Source organism: Thunnus maccoyii, chromosome 18 (assembly GCF_910596095.1).
Source record: "Thunnus maccoyii chromosome 18, fThuMac1.1, whole genome shotgun sequence".
Taxonomy (NCBI): Eukaryota; Metazoa; Chordata; class Actinopteri; order Scombriformes; family Scombridae; genus Thunnus; species Thunnus maccoyii.
This window is the reverse complement of record NC_056550.1, coordinates 15,562,882-15,587,114: the sequence shown is the minus strand read 5'-3', so window position 1 is coordinate 15,587,114 and position 24,233 is coordinate 15,562,882. Positions and strand designations below refer to the sequence as shown.

At 44.5% G+C, this 24,233-nt stretch overlaps 1 protein-coding gene across 2 annotated transcripts in view; it reads right to left on the bottom strand.

Moving 5' to 3' along the window:
- The window catches only part of glis2b (GLIS family zinc finger 2b), a 29,443-nt gene extending 5,418 nt beyond the window's left edge, over positions 1–24,025 (bottom strand). Inside the window, exons 1-6 of one of the 2 annotated variants that reach the window (XM_042391663.1) lie at positions 22,980–24,025; positions 3,505–3,706; positions 3,251–3,381; positions 611–766; positions 385–518; positions 166–284 (exon numbers count right to left, since the gene is read on the bottom strand). In XM_042391663.1, coding sequence (XP_042247597.1) covers positions 166–284; positions 385–518; positions 611–766; positions 3,251–3,381; positions 3,505–3,682 — 718 coding nt within the window. In that variant the 5' untranslated portion in view covers positions 3,683–3,706; positions 22,980–24,025. The remainder of the gene's footprint in view (positions 1–165; positions 285–384; positions 519–610; positions 767–3,250; positions 3,382–3,504; positions 3,707–22,979) is intronic. The other variant, XM_042391664.1, reaches the window with a different exon arrangement.
- Between the last annotated feature and the right edge of the window lie 208 nt (positions 24,026–24,233).

Here is a 24,233-nt window from a genome sequence, read left to right as displayed (position 1 = left end):
TGCAGGAGGAGAGAGGAATCAGGTTTTAGCTTTGACATACAGATACAGATTGGCATTTTTTATATACTATGCATACAACAGGTTTTCAGATAACGTTTCATATATCCAAGGGTCATGACCTCCAACGCCATTCTGTAACTCACTGGGTGCAGCTCCACCACTGACCTGTGTGTGAGCGGTTGTGTATTTTGAGGTTCTCCAAGCGTGAGAAGCTCTTGTTGCAGGTGGGACAGCGGTGGGGCTTCTCATTAGTGTGAGTGCGGATGTGGATGAGCATCTTGTACCTGCAGCAACACAAAACAACATTCACTATAGCAACTACCTCTTTAATTCTGCCCTCAGACGTACACTTCACTAAATAACTCCAGTGTATGAAACACTCACCTAGCATTAAACCCCCTCCCTTTGCGAGCGCAGCCCTCCCAGTGGCAGCAGTAACCAGAATCCTTCTCAGGCTTGACATGGAAGTCATTGACATGATCCACCAAGTCTTGGAGGGAGTCAAAGAGCAGATGGCACTGGAGAAGAGAAGACATTCAGCATTTCAAATTGCGTGTGTTGTTTTGACGAAGTTCTTTTGACTTTGACCATTTTACTTTCTGGGTCTCACCTTCTTCCAGCGGCAAGCCAGTTGTTCATCTGCTGAGAGGTCAGGAGAGGCCCTTTTGTCACTCGTCTGGCCAATGAACATGGAGGATGGCAGGTGAAGTCCTGCCCCAGCTCCGATTGGCACAAAGAACTGAAAGGCCTGTGAGATGTGAGAATTCTGGGAAACAATAAAAAAGAGGAAAAGGGACAAGGGGATCATCAGTCTACTGCACCAATAATAAAGAAACATGCACTTAAACTTTACCGTTGTTCATATTTACCCAAAATGTGCAAAAACACCTGAAAGCTAAATGTGTCAGTCTATAGGTTAATTTGCATACACACTCCGCTAATGGCTAGACAGTTATGTGTTCACAACATGAGATATTCTTTTTGAATGGATAAAGTACTGGTGTAAAACCGACTTCTACACGGAGTGTTGCATTATGGGTTGTTTGTAGCATTAATGTTGCTAGGCTAGAGAGTGTCTTAAAGTCTGTTTATAGTGAGTGTGTTAGAGTCAGTCAGCCCTAAAAGTGTTTCGTTAGTCCAGTTTAACATGCAGGGGTTTCTGAAGGCTAGTGTAACATGTTTTTCTGCCACAGAGGAAATAAATTCATGATGAGTAAAAACGAGTCCAAAGCGTCTTCCAATGTCTCTACTGCAGAAAAGGAATATGTCAAGCTGCCAAATACCGTTGTCAAAGATGATAAGGAGCTCAAAAAGACAAACAAGCAGTCTTATAAATGCTAATTGCCAGAGAAATTTTTTGACCTTTAAAGAGCCTGGCAGGAGAGTGTGAGTATGCAACTATACTATAATGTAAGTTATATTCAAAAAGTAATGTTATTTTTCCAAAAACAGCTATTGGAAAAGGGGGAGGGGGTCGTTTTATAATAAGGGTCACCTTATAATCGGATTATTATTTATATTTGTACCTCGAGCTCAAGTTTGTTTGCCATCGAGAGCTACTGTGACTAAACATATTGAAAATCACTTTGAGGAGAAGAACGATGAGCTAATGTTAGCTCTGACCACCTACTGCTGGACAGCTCTCACAAATGAAAGCTACATCACAACTTTTCTTAAAAATTAACCGGTTAGTTACCGGTTAATGGGTGTCAGTCTGTCGAAAGCAAAATTAACTGAAACTGACATCCCTATTTCCACCACAGGAACTTTCCCCAGGAATAAGAACCTTTTAAGATTAGTTCCTCTGGTTCCAAATACCTAGAATTTTTGGTCCAAACGGGGCTAAAGACAACAAAACAATTACCAGGGTAAAAACTGCCTCTTGTCTCTGCAGCTGTGATAGTCCTATGCAGATGGCATAATTGAGAACAGACAATCAGCTGGATGACTGGACACTCCACCTCAGTTGCGAAAATACTGGATAATGCAGTGACAAATCCCCTCTTTTTGTCAGTGGAGTACAAAAACTGCTGATCGTCTTCTTCAAAAATTCACTCTACTTGTTCTCTTGTAGTCACCCGCTGCGAACTATAAAACCCTGACACATCCCTGAGCTCGGCATGAGAGCTGTAAGATTCACTGAACCTCAGCTGAGGCTCAAAGAGCTAATGCACCATCTCTCTCTCTCTCTCTCTCTCACACACACACACATACAGTGTAACTTAGCTCAAGCATAAAACAGAAAGGAGCCCTGATAAAGAGTGGAATTTAGAATAAGTCAATGTTGTCTTGTGAGACCAGGGGAGCACAAAAAAGAGAGAAAAAGGGTGCAAATGGGTAACAATCCTGTGGCTGTCTCATCGTCGTCAGCTATGTCAGAAATGTGTATGTGACAAATTTCATAAAATGAGACCAATTTCCTTCACTGAGCTCTGCCTCTGCATGCAAAACTATGTGAGCTGCTTTGTGAGATGCTGTAGGGGAGAGAACATGTGAGTGTGCCTGTATGCAGCTGTTCTTTTATAAATGCTTATAGTGTGTGCGTGTGTGTCTGTGTGTGTATGTGTGTGTGTGAGAGAGAGAGAGGGAGAGAGAGTAAGAGGGAAAGAAAATGTCCTATTTGCGTCCATGGGGGATAAGTAAAGTGTAGAGTTTATGTGTAGCGATGGGGTCGGGGGGCTATCTAGCACTCAGTGGGATGCAGGGCGGCTGAATGGTCCCAGCCAGCGTGTCTCAATTCAATTGAGAGGGAATTGAATTAGGCGGCGTGAGGTCTGCATGGCTGTACCTTGTCTTAAATCCGATTATACATGTACACACACACACTCATACACACATGCACACACACGTCATACCAGTGGGGCCACTGAGTGCAAGTTGCACAGACAGAGGCACTTGTTGGGGACACAAGAAGTGTTTGATAAGAGCTAATAGCTCCCTCTCCTCTCTCACACACACATACACCTCCCACCTCTTGCATAGCCGGATTCTCTTATAGAGAGTATGACACAACCCAGTGTTGTTCCTGATTTCCTGACCAACTGAGTGTTGGCCACTTGCTGCTTTACCGTGTTTATTTTAACTTGGAAGTGAACAAAGAAAAAGTTTGAGAAAAAGTAAGAGGGGGGAAATAATGTGGTTATTGAAGGGCAAAAGTGGTAAAAGGTAAGGTAGAACACCTGTATTGGATTGGTGCAGGTGTGTGTGTGTGTGTGTGTGTGTGTGTGTGTTTGAGCTCGATCATACTCACCCCTGAGGGGATGTAGTTGCCATTGGTCATTTCTGGAGAGCTGGGGGTGTGGCGGGAGGAAGGAGACAGGCTCAGGTCCACTGCAGGGGGGGTGGGAGTTTCTGTTCGGTCATGAGGGACCACCTGCATACCTGAGATAACACACACACACACATGCATACACACCTGGTAAGATAATCTCTCATATGGGGACACCATTCCCACTCTGTCACTCTTTCTCAAATGCACATTTTAGTTTTACTGGTTTTACCTACCTGTGTGTGGAGATGCTGGCGAAGCGGGTTCAATGACTGCGGTGCCATCGTCTGCCATGCGGAGCTGGCGAGCTCGCTTGGGGTGTAGTGGGGAGAGTGGGGGTGAGCGCGCCCCTCTGTCCCGCCCATTAGCTCGCCGAGGGAGCTTCAGGTCCAGGGGCTCGTCCAGGGACAGCATGACCGCAACCCTCCGACCTCCCACCTGCACAAACATCCAGTGACAGAGGGGCAGAGTCAGGCCAAGTGGGGCCAGTGGAGGATAGCTTCATATAACCACACATACGATGAAATGCTGCATTCCAGTGTGAAACAGCGACAGATTTCAGAAGACAGATTCTCACACCTGCGATATTTCCCACGTGAATATTATTCAAAGTATTTCACATTCCACAATCCCATTGGGTAAGAAACATTCTCCAACAATGGTAAACTCACCACAATTGCAAACTGAAACACTGAGTAAGCCAAAGAAAAATAAACACACACACAGACACACATACACACACGTAGAGAGCTGAGTGACCCCCTCCTCTTTTTCCGTCCTGACCTTTACTCACACACTCTTCCTGAGGAATGTCTACAATCCAATCCAGATGGTCACCCTCACCGCCAGCTCTCCATCACCCCACCCCTCGGCCAGTCACTGGCCCTTGCATTCTGTCACATCACAACTCCCAAGTCCCAACCTCCAACCCCACAGCGTGCACCTTCAGACCCCATGGACCTTTGAGACCCACCGGCAACCCCCCCTCAGGCCTTCAAGTCCAGCTGCACCCACTCTGTCCACCTCCTCCCTCCTCTAAACACACTGACCTCTGGACCCAGCCTGAGGGTTGTGGGCAGGACGCTTCATCTAGCTGTCATTTTGAGTCCCACTACCTCAGCCAGCAGACTGGCCCAGCATCAGCGTGTTGTACCATGCAAAGAATTCAACATTCATCCCAAACAACTAGATGTCCACAGTTAATTAAAGGATTTAAATCATATATGAGGTGTCAGGAACAGTCATAAAAAAGATTAATAATATTCAACAAAACCACCCTCAGAAAAAGTGGTCATTTCTGAAGTAGAGACTTTAACATTTCAGATGTAAATAAATGCTGATTCTATGATTCCCCATCCAGCATTTACTGCTTGACACATACAGGCGGTGCTAGTACAGTACTGCTGGTTTATAGCCAAGCTCTCCACTCAACACAATGTGTTAGGGTTCACTGCTCCTTCTCACCAGGCTCACACACACACACACACACACGCACATACATCTCCTCAAAGCATTTTCCGTCTACACACACACAGTGTGAGTGTCCTACATTTGTGTTCGAGTTCATGTGGAACACTCCCAGCGTACATGTAGTGCGTATGCTATGAAAAGAGTCATACTTTCAGAAACACACATACACACACACAAGTAATTAATCAAACTGTAATTTCAACAAATTCACCCTTCCTCCCTCTCCCTCACACACACACACATGCCGACACACTCTCACAGAAGCCGCGGTGGTAGTGAATGGTGGGCTTTGAGAGCGACTGGCCAGGGGCCACATGAGAAGCCCTTGTGTCTGGGAGGCACGGAGCACGGAGGTCACCAGGTTCACCAGTCCAATGAGGGATGGCCACCAGCTCACACACACTCATATATGCAACCAGAGGGGCTGGGGGGGATGTACAGACTCAATCAGCCATAGATAAGAGGATGATAATATACACACGTACTGATACAAACTAAGGAACATACTGTATATACACACACACAGAGCAGCATTATAGCATTATCAGTGAGATCTTACTGTACAGATGCATACACATATAACTCATGTTCTTCACATGCACTCAAAGAAACAGATGTTTGAACACATAAGCTTTGGTTTTTATCTGATTACAGACCACAGTGGCAAGCACATGACCCACAGGTCCATCTTGATGGGCAGTTTAGAATGACTTAACACCGAAATGTCAGCGATAACTTACAACACACTGTGAAGGAAAAACCCACAGAAGCATGCTTCATGCTAGGAGAAGGGTGTTTTTATAGAACTAATTGACAGAATTAGAAAAGCCAATTTCAACAAGCTGCAGCCAGTTGCTAACAAAATACAAATACATCACCCCCTCAGGTTTCACATTTGCACCAGAATCACGCTAAGAAAGGATCTCTTCATAACCAAGACTAACTTCTAAGAAAGTGAACCTTTCCTTTAAATAATCTTGCCGTGTAACAACTACTGTATGAAGCGCATACAGACCCATTTGTGCTCTCACTGGTTCTTGAGTACATTCGGGTTCTCTATTTCACATCTAATAATGTCTGCATAATATTTGTGGTGGTGTGATATAATATAAGAACACTCGGGTTTTGGTATGCAAGTCAGAGTCCTGCATTGTCCTACATTTTCACCTGTGCAGACTGCTAAACAAAGAGATTTAACTGTTAATGCGACCACATCAGTGGAGTAGATTATACCTTGACACATAATGAATGTATCATTTCCATCAACCAAACCCAGTGCAAATGTGTAATGATAAAGGAGGAGTATTACTGGTAGTTGCTCTAATGATCATTTTGACCATAGAGAGATTGTTATGCGGGCAAACACTGCCATTAGCTGTTAAAATAAACATGTTTAGATCTGTCTGAGTGGATATGATCCTCATTTAGAACGAGCTGCGGTTAATACCACATTTCTGTTTCTCCCTCTTTCTCTCTCTCTCTCTCTCCTCTGGGCTGGGTGGGTCTCACTAACTTACTGTAACTCCTACCGCACAGGCTGCCAAGAGTTTTGGCTTTATTGTTTGGCGAAAGTAGCAGAAAATCGCCTGTCATCCACTTTAAATGAGTAAGCCCCTTACTCAGAGGCACAGACCAGGAATCAGCTTAACCTTTCTACAAATCCAACTCTCATCCACTGCGGGAACAAACAGAAATCTGGCCTCCCGTCAGCACTAAAATCCATGCTATAAAATACAATGTGAAACAGATATGAAACTTCTGGCCTCATTCTCATTTTATCTGTCATGTCTGGTTTTATTTCCCTTTTGCAAAGCACTTTGTAACATTGTTAAAAAAGGTGCTATGTAAATAAAGTTTATTATCATTATTATTATATAACTCAGAATATACAACCATTTGGACCTGGCACCTCAAAACATATGATGCTAAATCTCTCAGAGTGAGACAGGCTGAGAGACACTACAGGGGTCTCCGTACACAAAAGCCTTTCTCAGACGGCTGCTCCACGTGCAAACCATTACTAAACCTCCATAACGGACTGTATAGCTCATCTTTTCCAATTTATTAAGCAGGTCTCCCTAGCTATTCCTCTCCTGCTCAAACAACAGCCAGTCTCATAAAAATGTGTCCTTTCCCCTATATAATAAAGAGCATTGTTTGTATCACTCAGCTTGTTGCATGTTGCAGGAGAGGCAGTTTAATTTAGTAGTACACTGCAATAAAGTATCAGTTTAAGCAAGTTATTTATTTTAATGTTATATCTTTTTTTCCTTTTAATTGCAGGTTAAGTTGTCAGGAGTGTAAATATTTCAGCTGATTCCAATGCAATAACCATTTCCAGCATTTACCCTCAATGAGGTTATCTTAATTCTACTGATCTGCTCACTTCAGCACATTAAAGTTGAAACAATTAGTCGATTAATCAATTGTCAGAAAACAAATTAGATAATAAATTAATAATGGAAATCTTTTTTCAAGCACAAATGCCAAAAATTAGCTGAGAAATCAGCTTCTGAAATGTCAGCGTTTCTTGCTTTTCTTCATCTACACGCCAGTAAACTGAGTATCTTTTTTTTGGATTTATTGTCAAACAAGCCATTTTGTCATTATCATGAACTTGTATCAGGCATTTTCTGACATTTTATAGCCCAAACAAATAATCAATTAATCATAAAAAGAACCTGAAGCTTAATTGATAATGAAAATAATTACTAGTTGCAGCCCAGCAAGATTTTACGACTTCCAATAGGGCTGTGAATATTATCTGGATTATTCGTTTGGTCCATAAAATAATGTAAATTCCAGTTTTAATAAAATTGAAAAAAAGGTGATGTCTTGTTTTGTTTTGAACCACAGTCCAAAACCCAAATATATTCAGTTTACTATGATGCATGACAAGGAAAAGCATTAAATCATCACATTTGAGAAGATTCAGTATGAAACCAAAATAATTTAGGTAGCAACTTTTTGCAAAGCAACCAACGTGACAAACATCTGAAAAAAATAATTCACTTGAGACTCTCTTAAACTTCCAACAAATCTCGGCAGGTCATAAAATATCTACAATATCCACTATACCCAAGGCAGTCAATACCGCGCTAATGTGATCCCGGTGGAGTCGGATAGTACAGCTCCTGGCGAATCAACCCCTGCAGCTGGATTTCACCTCAGCCCACCCTCATCACGATTATTTCTTAGAAGTTGGGACTGGCTGGGAAGTGACTCACAGTGTGTGGATTTTGGACTGCAGTTACAGGATCTCGACTACATCCTCCAAACAGCCACGATCACTGAGAGAGGGGTTTGTGGGAAATGTGAGACAAAGAGAGTGAGAAAGACGGAGAGAAAGAATGACATAGACAAGGAGAGAGCATGGTTTGCACGTCTGCGTGATATGCGAGTGTGTGTGTAAAGCTCTGTGGCGGATGGCTGTGAAGTTTGGGGAAGGGGTTTTGGCTGGCCCCCATGCAGACTTCCTCGGCTCAGCCGTGGGGTCGACAGTCTCTCTGAAAGGCGGCATTGTCCCTTCTCTGGGCCCTCTCTCTCTCTCTCTCTAGCAGAGTAAACACAGGCTACAGCAGCTGAACAGGAGAGAGAGAGAGAGAGAGAGAGAGAGAGGAGAGGACGGATGACCGAGGGGGCCACAGCGAGGATATACAAGGGTGAGGATGAAGGGAGGAGGAAGTGGAGGAGGAAGAGGAGTCCTGAAAGAGAGGTTTGTGTGTATCCTCTTTAGCAACCTATTCCCCTGCATAACCCTTTTTCCACCTGAGTCCTACATCAACCCTATTACATTAGGAAGCCGCCCCAAACATCTTTGATGGAGTATGGGTGTGTGTGTGTGTGTTTGGGGGGGGTGAACATGGGTCGAGGTTGGAGGGTGAGGTAATGGAGGGGGACATTGGGTCAAAGAAGGGCTATGTGTTTCAACACCTCCGTGCTCCGAGGCTAGGCTCACACGGATCAGTACTGACCCTTGACCCCGCTCCGAACGACTGATCTTTCGCCTGATCTGACGAGATCGGCGCCGAGGGGGATCGTGTGTTTGGGCTCGGTCTGATTGTGCGGAGATGAGAGCCAATGAAAAGCATCAGAGAACATAAAAACTGTGAGGTGTAAGATGATTATGTTGCAGGGTATAAATCGTGTGGTGTAATATTTTGTTATCTGTGAGGCTTTCAGAGATTGTGTGTCTCTGTGTGTGTGTGTGTGTGTGTGTGTACATTTGTGTGACCCCCTCTGAGGTTGGCTGTAACTTAATCTCCCTCCTGCTGTGACCCTGGGAGGTGGTCTGTAGGAGGTAAGCCATCTCTCCCTGGGGCTCTTTGCACTCTCTTTTTCATTCTCACACACAAATACACACACACACAGAAGAACATGGTGGGAACGACCGCTTCTAACAACTAACGCTTTTGATCGTTGTGATTCTGAAGAGCTTTAACCTCCTGTTTTAAATAATGAACGATCATACTGCGTTAAACTTTTCATGCGGGAGGTAGCGATTCTTGCAGACCTTGCTGTGGTATCATTTTGAAATCAGCGAGTATTGATAAAGTAATAAAGTTTTAAGACCAATTTATGGAGTGAGATGGCAGCACTGTAAAAATATACTATGAGCTCAGTTTACGGTTTAATTTTCTTATGCTCATACACTTCAGCCAACAAGCCCTCAGAAGAATGGTATGTTCCCCCATTTATAGAGAACAAGCATTCATCCGCAGGTGTGTACTAACTAACAGCTTTAAGACCAAAACAGCCGACATGTGATAAATCTTTTTTTATGAATAGGTCATCATGCTCCACTTGTCCTGGCCTCATGACTCCTCAGAATTGGGGTCGAGCACAGGTATGAATGGCCAATAAATCTGCCAGCTCGATATTACTGGCTGCTGTTAATTTATCACAGATATCAGTGTATTGTATATGCTGGCTGAAAAGTAACTAGAAGTTGCAGTGCAGAAATGCTAATCATAGGTTTGCGATAATTTATAATTAGTGTCTCCATTATCATTTTAAAAGTTTATTAAAAAATGTCCTGCTTGGTACATATTTTGGTCACAATTCTTTGATGCCAAATTTAAGGGATCCTCATTGTTTATGTTCAGAAATATCAGATTTTTAAACTCTCAAATATCAATATTGGTATCTGCCAGCTCTAAGGGTTTCTATAATAACTGTTATAAATTTAGGTCCCACCTTTTCAATCATAAACTCTTCTCAATATCAGAGATGGAACATGATTGTCAAATCTAGGTTACTGCATTAAAAGGTGACCAAATAAAGAAAAGATATCCTATGAAATACACCCACTGCCACGGTGAGTCTTTAGTGCAACATTGCTTTGACCACATTTAAAGTTAACAGCCCCTGTTTAGTAAATATGTTTCCATTACAATTGGTAATTCTGTGGTTTTAAAGAGCTGCAATTGCAGTGTGCATCGTGTCTAGACCTGCTGGTTTTTCCATCCACCAGGTGGGAAGGACAGGGTCAAAGGTGACCGAGTGTGGGATGGGTGTGGTGTGAACTCTGACCTCTGGCATTTGGGCTCTACATCTGTAAGGCCGAGGAGGAATAAACAAAGTTGGCACATTTCAAGCAGGTTTTTACACAAAATACTATGTGAATAATCAGATCAAAATGATCCAAGCAATTGTACGCTTCAAAGTAAAGCAATTACCATTTGCAATTTTCCTTAATAGCCAGATTTACAACAACTGAACTCATATCAAAGTGAAATTAATCAGAGAAAGATGTGATACAGCAAGTTTTATTGAACTTTGATAAAAACAATTAGACAAAAGTGAGACATTACATTGGCTACCAGTGGTGTATGACCTACTGTAAGGCAGCTTAATATCCAATTGACTGCATGTTTGTTTGGGACATAAGACAACAGGCCCAAAAAAGATCACTCTTTCGTTCTCAGTCATGTCATTGCTGACGTTTCTTGAGGTAATAGCCGCAAGTGACCCCACCTCCGCTGACACATACACCCCTGAGCCACAGCCCTCGCATACACCCTCCACCCCGCAGCCCTGATGGATCACCCAACACACAAACACACACACAGCTGAGAGATTTTTTTTTTTTTCCTGCCTCTGTCCTCCTCAGCCAGCCGCCTCCTCAGACAGGAAACCTCAGTTTCCACTCCTCCTCCTCCTCCTCTGGGCCTCTCATTCCCTCTTTCTCTCTTTCTCTCTCTATCCTTTTATTCTTTCTTTGCCGTTGTTTGCCTCTCACATTCGCCGCTCTGCCTCCTCTTTCAGTTTGTTTTTCCTCTTCCACTCTCATCTCGTTCTTCTCTCACCAACTACTGTCCCACCGACCACCCCGGTTTCTATGCGACATTAAATTACTTTCTACATTCACATCAGTTCATCAAGATAAACGAATGTAATCAAGATGAAGAGATTAATTCAAGTTTCACTTACACAGTTTTCTCTGACTGTCAATCTAAACCTCCCCCCTTCCTCTTGCCCATGGTTGCAAAAAAGCACACTGGATAGTACACAGGATTATGTAATAGCAGCATGCATGGAGCCAATGGGGAAGGGCTATTGAGGAAAAATACAGTTGTTGGAGAGCTGGAGTCAAGACGGCTGCGACACAGAGACAGAGTGACACGTGCGTTCGCACGCTTCAAACACTGGGAGAAATAAACACAAGATCATCACTTGTTCTTCGGAGGGTTCAAACAAGAGAATAGAAACATACCACCAACAACAAATTAAAGAGCATGTGAGCATGCAAAACGAAGAGGTAAAGATGCAACGAAAAAGAAAGGAAGAGAGAGATTTGAGACAACACATGAGGCTGGGGAGAAAGGAGTGAAAGGAGGGAGAGAAGGAAAGAAAAAAGGGAGGTATAGACAGAGCGAAGGAGGAGAGTGCAACAGGAAGCCTCTCAGCGAGCTACCAATGGCCTCCAGCCAGAGTGTTCAGACACTGAGGAATTCCAGGCAGAGGGCAGGGAGGGAGGGAAGGTGCCAGGAGGGAGGGAGGGAGGCAAGAACGAGGAGGGCGGGTCGCACTTGCGGTTTGTTGTCAAAGGGTACTGCTACATGAGAAAGAAAGAGCACACACTTAAAGCGATATCTCTCTGTGGTTGAACATTAACATTTTTTGTTAGGATGCAAAACTTTGGTATGAATACACTGAACCGTTTGACATGTCAAGCCGCCGCTGTGTTCATTTAATGTGTGTTTTTGCTTCTGTTTTGGGAGATTTAGCTACACAGTTTAGTATGTTTAAATGAGATTTTGGATTGCAATATTGGATTTCAACTGTACATTCACAGTAGATTATGATTTTTTTTTTTTAATTCTAAATGTACTAATGTTACAAAAAGTTACAATAGTGCAAAAGTTGCCACACACAAAGACAGCATGAAATATTATAGAATAAAGAAATCTGATGCTGTGCAACCCAGCTGAAACAATTAGTCAATGAACTGATTGACGAAAAATGTGTTGGAAATGAACATTAAATTAATCAATTAATTGTTTACATCAGATTTCAAGCAAAAATGCCGGTTACAGCTTCTCAAATATGAAGATTTGCTGCTTTTCTCTGTTTTACATTAGTATAAATTCAGTGTTGTTGGCTTTTGGACTGTTGGTTGGTCAGACAAGACATTTGAAAATGTCACTTCTGGGATTTTATTATGATATTTGTCACTCTTATTGACATTTTATAGACTAAACAGTTCAATCAATTAATTGATAATGAAAAGAACTGACAAATGAAAACATGCATTTTAAACCCACAGTATTAAGACCTTTTTGCAACTGTGCATAAAAAAAACATTGCATAGACTACACTATCGACAGCACTGTGGATATTAAACTCAGACTAGGATGAATTAAACATCAGAGACAGACTGTCAGTGTTATATATTTTAAATTTGAGAGCAAAAACTCCAGCAGACCCTGCATCTTAATAGCATTTCAGACAGACCTGACAACGGAGCAGCAATTCCGCTCAGTCTGCCATTGAGTGAGATTAGGCCATGAACGATCTATAAACAGCCATCTGACTGAGATTTCACATTGTGTCAGTAAGCCTTATGGCCTGCTAAACCTGGGATTATCGCACGACACAGTGACCTGACTCGACTCTTGGTAGGAAGGGGAGGGGAGGGGAGGGGTGCGGATGGATGGCTGAAAGGATGATGAGTGGGTTTCAGGGAAGCATGCGTTATCAAGCCAGTATAATAATGCTTGCCTTTTGCGAATAAGAATTTGACTACATCTGTAAACTTGAATCATGAAACATCTAATGCCGAGTGCATCTTTAAGCAAAGCTCTTGAGATTTGTTTTTGATCCTGTAATTAATTAGAAGAGGACAAAGTGTGCCTCAGTGTGGAAATATCATTAGAAAATCTGTTCTGCAATAAAAGCAATCATCCAAACTATTATGACAGAACAAATGAAAAGAGAAGAGGAAGGTTTGGGGTGGGGAGGGGGTTGGGGTAGCTGTACATTGGCATGAGGCTAGGAAACTTCCCCCAAGCCACAGTCAATTTATTAGACTCCCTTGTAGCTGCTATATGACATGAACAGTACGTGATTGAGGGCCCACGTGTAGGAACACGTGTTTTGAGCCACTGGTTAGTTTTTCTCCCACCTACTCCCATTCAAAACCCGACTATCAGATGGGCCACATAAGTTTTTAATCAACTAAAACTGTTTTAATCTACAACTGTAGTATCAGGACAGCGAACAGCAGTAAACAGATAATCCCCAGTGGGCGATGACTCAGAGTGTTTAAGCAGTAAACGTACCCAACACTAACGCTTAAGGCACTTCGCACAACGGTACTGTAGGCTTTGAAGAGCGGTGAGTAATCTTACAATAACGTGGGGCATTTCACAACATAGCAGTTTCATAGCGCAGCAAAGGGCGGCAGGAACCAGCGAACGCAGCAGGATGCCTGCCACCATCCGTGAGAAGAGGAAGAGAGAAGAGAAGAGAAGGGAAGGGAAGGGAAGGGAAGGGAAGAGAAGAGAAGAGAAGAGAAGAGAAGAGAAGAGAAGAGAAGAGAAGAGAAGAGAAGAGAAGAGAAGAGAAGAGAAGAGAAGAGAAGAGAAGAGAAGAGAAGAGAAGAGAAGAGAAGAGAAGAGAAGAGAAGAATCTGTTTGTCTTTGCACTTAGGGAGATTTGACCTCCCACTAACTGTTGGGCCTCTCTACCTCCTGCAGTCTACTGAATGTATTCCCTCTAACCCTCACTCCTCCTTTCTCATCACTGCTCTGCCATACTTCCATATAAACATGAACTTGCATGATCCCCCTCAGCTCTATTCCCTCTTGACTTCCTTTTCACTTCCTTGGGCTATATCCCCATCGTCTGTCATCACTCTCTCCTCTCTTCCTCTCCTTCATGGACCCATCTCATGTCTCTCTCTCTCTCTCTCTCTCTCTCTCTCTTTCAGTCCTATCCTGTGGCCTCTCCCCACAGGCAGTGATGCAATCCTCCGACTCCTGCGTGCAATCACAGGGTCTGGAGTGGGCTCGCCAGCAAAGCAGGGGCGTCACCACACCATGCTCAGTAGGAAAAGCAACAGGAGAGGAAAGAGGGGAGGTGGAGGAAGAAAGAAAAGAAGAAATAAAGCCAATGAAGGAAGGGAGGAAAACAGTCTGAGCTGGTGGTGGGTGACAGAGGAAAAAGTACAGCGATAAAAGTTAACGGCTCCGTTTTACAGCATATTCACAAGTTTATTTTACTTTGGGGTAAACATGTTTTTGGTGTGAGTGCATGTGGTGAGGTGTGTGTACTGAAGGTCCTGTTGCTTTCTGCAGGTATTCCTGCCTCCGGAGCTGTAGAATCTGGATCTGTGATTGCAAACCACCCACTGACCCTGTGATCCTGCTCAGCACCCACTGCTACAATTATTATTATTATTCGATGTCTTAGTATTATTATTATCATTATTTTTTATTACTACCATACATCTTTATGTGGAACTTGCATTGTGCTATGCTCTCTTTCCTCCTGCTCTCTCTCTCTCTCCCCCTCTCTCTTTCTCTTTCAGCCCAACCGGTCAAGGCAGATGGCCGCCTAGAGCCCAGTTCTGCTTGAGGTTTCTTCCTGTTAAAAGGGAGTTTTTTGTCGCCGCTGTCGCCAAGTGCTTGCTGATGGGGGAATGTTGGGTCTCTGTAAATAATATTGCACGGTCTAGACCTGCTCTATATGAAAAATTCCCTGAGGTAACTTCTGTTATGATTTGGCATAATATAAATAAAACTGACATGACTTGACTTGATTTGAAGGAACTTTTGAATGAATTTGATTCTGGAAGATCAAAGAGCACAATTGTTGCAACACCCCAGCTCTTGTCCTCTCATCAGCCCACTAACCAGCTGTGTCTGGTTTGCTGGGGTTGCTGGATAGGGTCTGTGTTTCGGAAGTGACGGTCCTTTGCAACTCCCACACTAAATGCTGTCATTCCAGCTGACTCACTCCCAACATTAGCATTATTCTAACAGTGGCTGGCTGGTATGAAATTCTACTAATATTTGTGGTGGTATAACTTTGTCATATCTGGCATTTTTGCATTCCCTGTCTATACTTTTTAAAAGACGCTTCCGCTTCTGCATAATGTCCTTACTGGGGCAGCTGAAATGTGTAAGCGTGTAATGGATATGCAGGTATGCTAAGAGCTTTTCACTGTAGAGCTGCATGCATGCAAAGAGTGATCTTATCAAACACAATGCTCTTAAACACAGATGAAAATGATATTATGGCACTACTAAAAGGCAAAGTTTAAAGTTGAAACCTTGAGATATTTATGCGCAGGTGTGTATTCATGTATTCACACACACACGCGCACACACACACACACACACACACACACACAAATGTCACACAGACGCACACACATTCAGTCCTGCTATACCAGCTTTGCAGAGACAGACCTCCCCTGAAGGCAGCAGAAATGAGCACAAGGTCAGGTTAGGAATGCAAAGCACTGGCACCTGCCTAAATCTTTAAAATACCAGGTTTTCTCAGCACACACATGCACAAACAAAAGGCCACTGCTGGCCACTCCCTAAACCCCGGGTCAGGGTTTAAGTCTTAAGAGGAATGACTTTAGCCCAAAACGAAAGACTCAGGTGTGTACACCAGGACTTGAGGTTTTATCAAAATGTATCACTGAAAAACAACCACAGCTTCAAGCTTCTTTCAAAACTCAAAAATAGCTGCGTTTGAACTCAACAGGAGATCTGTCTGTTCTACTCCCTCACTGGTGAAAACCCAGCACCAGTTCTAAGCCACTGGGTAGGAGGGAATGGGAGGAAATCCAGAAATCTCTCTCTCTTTCTCTCCCCCTCTCTCCCACACAGTTAACAGCAAGCTGAGGGTAGATTAATAGGGGTGACTTGCGTATGGAAACTGTGGTACGATAAGCAGCAATCCTGAGCTATATTTCGGCTCCAGTTGCTGGGCCATTGTGGTCTGTCCTCCCAATGACAACTTCGACGATCAGGGTATGAGGTATGGTGGCATACAGTATATGCACACTTAAACACACAGCCATGCAGACATGCATACGTGTACAAACACACACACACTAGTACACAGCATGCTGGCTGTGTGTTGTGGAGTTCAGACCAGTTCAGAGCGCTGTGGTACCGCTCCAGCTTTGGGAGGGGTGCGCCTGTCTCACAGTCATTTCCTGGACGGGGATATTATGGCACCACACGCATGAGAAACAAACCCCTTTTGCCTTTACACACTGACCCCAGCCACTTTCATTTGCCTGCAACTCAATAAGCCAAAGGCGCATAGTGAACTCCCTGGGAAGCAAGTCTTCTTATTCAATAGCCACAGTAATATGATCCCAACATCAGCTTTATGCAACACGGCCTCTGGGAGGCTAGGGGCAAGGGGTGGGGTGGGGTGGTGGGTGCTGTCTTTATCTCCGTGTGGTGTTGTTGAGGCCTATTGAACACGTCTGGGGTGTCGTACCTTCTCTACTTCTTTACTCCAGAATTCCTGGAGGGCCACTCCCTGTCCTTGGAGAAGACTAGGTGACACCTGTGCACCAGCCATGCTGCACGGGGGAGCGCGAAGTAAGGGGGCCCGCACAGAGCCAGATGTGCCCTGGACAGGGAGTGTCTCCATTAGTGTGAGTTTGTTAACATGCAAGTCTATGTGTGCATAACTGTGTATATGTACACAGAGGAGAAACAGGGCAGGGGCTCAGCTTCCAAAACCAAAGCATATTGAAAGGGGAAGAAAACAGGAAGAGGCAGAAATACAAAACAGCAGAGAGCAATTAGCAGATGAAGTGATGTGTATTTGTGTGTGTGTTGGGGGGGCAAACACAGCAGCCAGGCGATCAAGTAACTCCTGCTTCTTTAAATTTGCCCCCCCCCCCCCCCCCCCACCACTGCCTGCTGTACCTCCATTTCAGCCTTTTTGTCTCCCTCTCCAGTGATCTGACATATACGTGTACACACAAAGCTTGTGTTGTCTTTTCCTTCTGTGTCTGTGCCAACTTAACGGCAGCCCTGTGTTCTCCCTCCTCACACGGAGCGCCTGTTTTCTCTGAGTAACCCTCCACCCGACATCCCCTCCCACCATGGCTGGCAATAAGACAAGGTCAATATGACAGTCTTTTCTCTCCTCTTTTTTTTTTTTTTACCCTCTATCTCCCTCCCTCTTCTCTTCTCTCTGTATTTCTTTGTATTTCTGTGTTCTAGCTCAACCAAGTGACAGGCTCCACCCTAAAGCTTTCATCTTTTGCGGCCTCCATCCAAGAGAGAGAAACAGAAAAAGAGAGCAGAGAGACAGATGCAAAGGGACAGATGGAGGGCGACTGAGATGGCAACAAACAGAGTTCACCATAATGCTGTAAAATGGAGTAGCACAAAACTCTTGATTTGAATTCGTTGGCATGTCCGATTTGTGCAATCTGTTGGAAACAAGCATCAGAAAGATCTGGAGCTGATTCCTCTTTTCATTCGGTGAAACAAACTGAACAGCGAGGGCTAATAAATGTGCCATGGACAAACGTGATTATATATCGGCAGCCTTGGAAAGAATGAGCCAAAGAGAGGATCTCTATTAGTGCTGAAGGTCAGGGCAATACTCATGCTCTTACACACTCTTCTGCCCTGAATCAATACTGACATTTAGAATCAATTAAGGAATAGCCAAGCTCACTATGACTGACAGAACCATTTATTGAGACCCGAGCAAACAAGGAGCAAGGACTCTTAGAAGCAAATGGATGCAGTAAAAGAGAAGCTGTGTTAAGATAGTGACTGGTCAATATTCAAGATGGCCACTGAAAGTCCATTATTACACACTTAAGCAACCAAATAAAAACAGTAAGGCTATTTCACGGGCACATCTGAGGTCAGAATAAGTCTTTATTTCATAAAATGTAACCTCAAACTTAAAACATTTCCAAATTACATAAGGCTCCCTCATAAGAAAAAAAAAAACAGCCACGGTACATATGAATTAAATTAGTGCTGGCAACATCTCCACAACACCAGAGAAGGTAAACACTTACAGGCCAAACTTTTTTCTCTCTCTCCTTCTCCTTCTGCATGTATAAGATGGAGAACATCTTATATAATGTAAGCGTCGGCTACAGTATGAAGCTGGGGGCTCATGGAAAGTGGGAGACGAAAATGCGAGGGAGGGACGAAGGGAAAGAGGGAACAGAAGCGGAGTTAAAAGCGAGGAGGAGATGGAGTCCCAGGGAGTCGGGGATGGAGGGAAGAAGGGAGGGGAGGAGGGGGTGAAGGGGGCAAAGTCTGGAAGCTAGCTGACAGGACTGGATATGCCCAGACAGAGAGCCAGGCCCAGGCCCAGACTTGAGAGCTTTATTTGAGTCTCAGAAATGCCTCACCCGTCTCTCCCTCATCCCCTTCTCTAAAAAAACCCACCATCTATCCCTCTCCCCGTCTCTCCCTTCCCAGCATGCTTTTCCTCAACCATACTTACAGGCAGAGCCCCTCTTGCCCGACTCCTCCCTTTCTTTCTCTTCAAACAAGCAAACAGGCACATGCATACATACATACCTCAGTCATACTGAACTGCCGTAGTGCTATTAAGGGTATACTAGAGAATCCAGGGTGTTGGCCAAGCAAGTAAATAATAATACAAACCAGCTGTCTCTCCACTTAAACTGCATTACTCTGAGCATATTACTGTACAACTCACAGCTCCCTGAACTGAGCTCCCAGATATCTAAAAGGCTCCAGTTAGATGCACTTTTACTATCATATATAAGTTAAATATTAAATATGTTGGTGGGAACTACCCCAAAATGGACTTTGTAAAAACAGGCTTTCCTCTCCCTCAACCCTTTTTTCTGCCAACTTCTTTACATTGCTGTTATTCTTCCATGTCTTGGCTTTACTCCTATATTCTTTCTTTAACTTTTCCTCATCAAATGTGCCCTACCCCAGACATGGTCTGCGTATTGTCTGAAGGGTTCCACAAGCTGAAATTCTCACACGATAGAAACATTGAGCAGGGAGCGCAGAAGGAGCATTAAAGAGAATGAGAAGAGGTAGGGTGGGGTAGTTGGAGTGAGGCACTGAGTTGTCTGTGTTTATTTTGGAAATGCAGGCCCGCAGACTTGCAGCAGAGGAACTGACCCCTCAACTTCACCACGGCAGATCCTTGCAGAAAGCGCAAGAGCTCTGCTGTCATTTGGGATGTCCCACGCAGGTGATTTTTAAAACGGGTGGACCATATATCCCCAAGGGGGGGCATTTTAACCCACCCCGGGGACCCAGGAATGGTTCGTTCCAGGAGGAAACGGTGAGGCTGTGAGGTGATTAGTGGTTACAGTTTAACTGGAGAAAAATGCACGGTCCATGAGCCCAGCCAGCCAGGGAGCAAAGCTGTACGCGCTGGTCTCTTTCAGCTTGCAAGTTAGTGTGAGTCAGGCTCTGTATTCGCTTTGTCTATCCTTAATGTATGGGTCGGGGAGCTTGGCCATCACCCCACACAGACACATCACACCGCACTGCTCCAAAGTATGAGTGTCACCTCCACTGCTGCACACATGGCAATGATTAGCGTGGAAAAAATGTACGACTCTGGTCTGCAATGATATGAGCTGAGAGAGTCATTTACTGTCATTTTCAGGTTTAACTTATGTTCAGCCATTGAATCAGCTCTATGTCTGCTGAGATTTCCGTTGAGTCACATTAATTCAGCCTTGAGGGTCATGATTTCCACTGGTATACCATACAGTCAATATAGGCTGCAAAATTACAAGGAATTTGATTGATAGTTAACTGATAGTTTTTGTGGGTATTGTAAGAAACAGCGTTTATGGGACAAACTTACACGTTAATATTACAAATATTAAAACTAATAATAAGTCTTCATCCAAATCTGACCATAAATACCATATTTTACATCACATCCTCTCTCAAACTCATTTCACCGAAGGGACACATGGCTGCATCTGGGTACATCATGCATCTCCTTTGACATTTTCAGCTCAAACAAAGGTCAAGAGCTGGGATGTCCAACTCCATTCAACATGTTAGAGAAATGACATACCCTTAATGGTGGTGGTATTTCATCTGTTGAGCACGCTAATGCATGACAATAGTGTTCATCTGATTAGCGGTAATTGCCACCGAGCACTTGGCTACAAGTGCTGCCACAGAAAGGACACGTCTGTCATGGGAATCTGAAATAAAGAGGGTCTTATCCATGAGAAGATAAATGTGAGTGTGTGTCAGGTGCCTTGTTTTCACTGCGTGCTGCCTCATTCACTGACCACTGTAATCCTTCCTCCCCTGCTGCTGAGTTGCCTTTCAGCTTGACCATAATCCCCAGCAGCTATGGAGCCCCACTGTGATATTAATTCAAACACTCACACTGGCACAAACTACACGGGGAGAGTGCAGTTTGTGCCGCTTACATTCCACACATTTACTAGTAGCAATCACTCCTCCTGGCACCGCAGCAGACCGACAACATGGCGAAAAACAAAACTTGTTCAACTTAGATATCAGAGGACTTCTGTTTACCAGCATTCTCGCAACTTTCCTTGCGGCACCATACCTCATAATGTAAGAATCAACTAAACATGCTTCTCTTTATATCAGATGTGGTATACTTTTATTAGCCTGGTCTAAAGCATTTAGTACAAGTGCACTGTGGGTTCCCACCATCCCTCTACCACATGCCTCGTGGTTGCTCTCTGACGCAAGAATATGCCATTAGGGTCCACCTTTTCCACCATAAAGTAGCTGCCTTTCTCACACACAGTTTGGGACCTCATCTCAGGGGTATGATGTCACACAGTTGCGGTATGGGGCAAAGACTTAATACACAAGGAAAATTGGGGAGGGGGATGAGAGCCACACCCATGATTTGATTTCAGGAACTGACATGGTGGAAAGCCTTTATGGTATATCTGCTGCTGTACAAATTACAGCAGATGAAGCCAGTTGGTGTCAAACCTGTAACTCTGACAAAAATTCTGTGCAAGCTGTTGCTTCCAGCAGCTGTCCAAGTATCTACATCTGGCCAAGCATGCAGTCAGGATGAGAAAATGTACAGCAAAAAGGCTGCCTACTCAAACACACACACACATCCTGTTAGTGTGGAATGCCACCACAGGGATGCACAGCTGGACCTCAGTGGACATCTGGCTTTATGGTGGAGCTGACAGCCTTTGCAGTGACTAAGTACCGTGTGAGAAAGGCCTCGCTTGAATAACCAATGTACCGATGGTGATAGATACCTCTCCGTCTGGCCACGGTCTTTCTGTCAGATGGATATTATGGCTGACCTGTGGCTGAACTGATCATCAGCTGATTGGATAAACAATGCACCGGCTGGCCTGTGAATGTGAGGAGCACCTGTGCTCACAGTTCAGAGAGGGGTTATGGATTAAATAGCGGGGGCCTTAAGGAGGGAGGGAGGAGGGAGTCAAAGTCCCCTCTCTGCAGAAAGCCTGTGCGACCTCTTTCACTGCTCCTCTTCCCCACATACTCTGAGAGAGGTCCAGTGGGCCCATGGCCAGACCTCCTCCGGTCTCATGTGCTGTCTGTGTGACACACATGCACTAACACATGATAATGTTCATACTGTACCTAACAGTCACCTTGGAAAGATACAGCCATCCAACTCCGATGCAAAACACAACTGCAGCCCCCTGAGTGTGCCTCGATCTGTATTGTGGCCTAATGCTTTTTAATGATCAGGCCTTATTCCTCTCCAGCACAGGGCTTGTTAGGTCTGCCTTGGCAGGGCCTGGCTCTTTCCCCTGGCATCTTCTGGAACAATGGGCCCATGGGAGGCAGCCAATGGGGAGAAGGTCCATCCCAAACCCAGTCCCAATGTGCACACAATGAGGCTTAGGGACAGTGGAATTGCTTAATTGGAGGAAAATAGCTCTTTATCTAGGCCTCTCCGCCTGTGCTCATCCTTGCCCCCTGCACTACATGCATGGCCTCAACTAAGTTAGAATTGGTCTAAACAAAAATGATAAAATGGCAAGACAAGTTCCAGCCAAGTATGTGAACCACACTGAAAAGATTTTTAATAAGCATACATAACTAGTAGTAGGCTGTAGTCATGAAGAGATTTATCTGCTGTTGTGACAGGAACACAGTCAGAAAAACAAAGTGCACACTTTGGGGGAAGACAAACTGTAATTCTAAAAATGTACATGATTTTAATGGGTATTTACCTTATGTGTATCTGGAGGTCACAGTTTACCCACCGTCTTTATTTACCAGTACATCGCTGGTTTAAATGGTTGTCAGCGGTCTGCAGACGTTGAACTCTTTATCAGATGTTGTGACAGAAGAGGGCTCAGTGCGAGCTTGAATCTTGCACAACAGCTGGCTGAGCTGTGATGTACGCCCATATATAGAGCAGGATTTTGTGATACTGCTCTAAAAATGTCTCTCAGGGTTGAGGAGAGGATGATAGTTTAAGAGAGGATGCAGACCAGAGGAAAAGGTCGCTCCCATGTTGAAATGGGTATTGGCACAGTGTCTGCGTAAACTGCACAAACGCCGGTAAAGGCACGTCCGCCACGACCGGCCTTGAATATGACAGTGTGGGGAGTCCAGGCTGCAGGATATCGGCGCACCGCTGGATAGTCTCTGAAAATAGGTCACTGCCCTGTTTGAACCCGTACAATTTTTTTTTCATGGTAACAACGCACTGAGACCAACGTGGACACACACGACAATAGACACAATACACAGGACTGACATGCAACACAGAGCTGGCTTACCTTACAGGGAAAATGCCGTGGATATGGCCGAGATATCTCCGACTTGGTGCCCCTCTTCCCTCTGCAAACTTCGCCACGCAAAGTCCTTTGGCTCAAGCGCCGTCGGTGTCAAGTGACTCCTCGTCAATTTGTCGCTTTTTCTTCGATAAAAACGAAATATAGAGCTGACACGTCTTGAGAAAATTTCACTAGGTGTCTGGAGAGGCGGTCCGTTCCCAGACCATTATCAGTATTATTTCTAAGCATGGAAAAATCAAACATCAACGCAAACGCAACGTATGTGACAGCTGGTTGTTTAAATAAAGACTAATCGAAGGAGTGACAGCCTTGTTTGTTGCAGTGGGATGATATATGATGCATGTTATCATGCCACTGGAAACCCGTCAAAAAAAGTGTAAACACCCAAATCCGTAGCCTTAACTGTTCCCGCTGTGGAAAAATGAAGACCACTGGTTGTACTGTGCATCAAAAACGCATAGGTGATTTCTTCCTAAATTCAGAGCGCATCGCTTAATGGCAACGCTGGTCAAGTGGGGGTTTCCTATGGGTGGTCGTGGTTCTCCTAGGGGGGGTGGGAGGGCAGTTCAGACCAGAGGGATGGCACGAAGTGGTGGGTAGGGTAGGTAGGGCGGGTTGGCGACGGGGTGTGGGGTAGAAGGGGAGGATCGTCCCCTTCCTCTTCGGTGCTTTTTCCAGATGCCGAGGTGGGGGCTGTTTGCTTTCTTTTCTCCTAGTTATCCCCGTGTCTCTTCTGTCTTTTTTTCCTCTGAGCACTCGAGGAGACGCTGAGTGTTGATGGTAGTCTCCCCCACGACCGTCTGAAGCGCACAGACAGCCGCCCGGAGCCCAGCCAGCCCGTCAGGACCAGCCCAGAGTCTGCCAGCTCAGCGCATGCTTACTGCTCCGCCCATCCACCATGGGCAGTCCCCGGCTCCTCTCCAAACTCTCCCCCTTGCTCTTTCTGTCCTCATGGCCATCTCTCCGCCTCAGCTCCCCGCCATCAACAGGCCATCATGAAGGGTAACACACCACTGCTGTTTCACCGCGTTGTTGTCCTCTCAAAGGTTTTCTTCTCCAGAGTTTGTTGTAGGGGTGGGTGTGCCCAAATACAAATACTATTCGGCAAAGCACAAATAGTGTTTTTTTTTTTTTAAACGGATATTTGTTTCATACAAATATTATAAAAAATCTTTGTTTTTTCAGGGAAAAAAACAAAAAATATGTCAAATACCAGTGCACAGGTTGGTTACATCG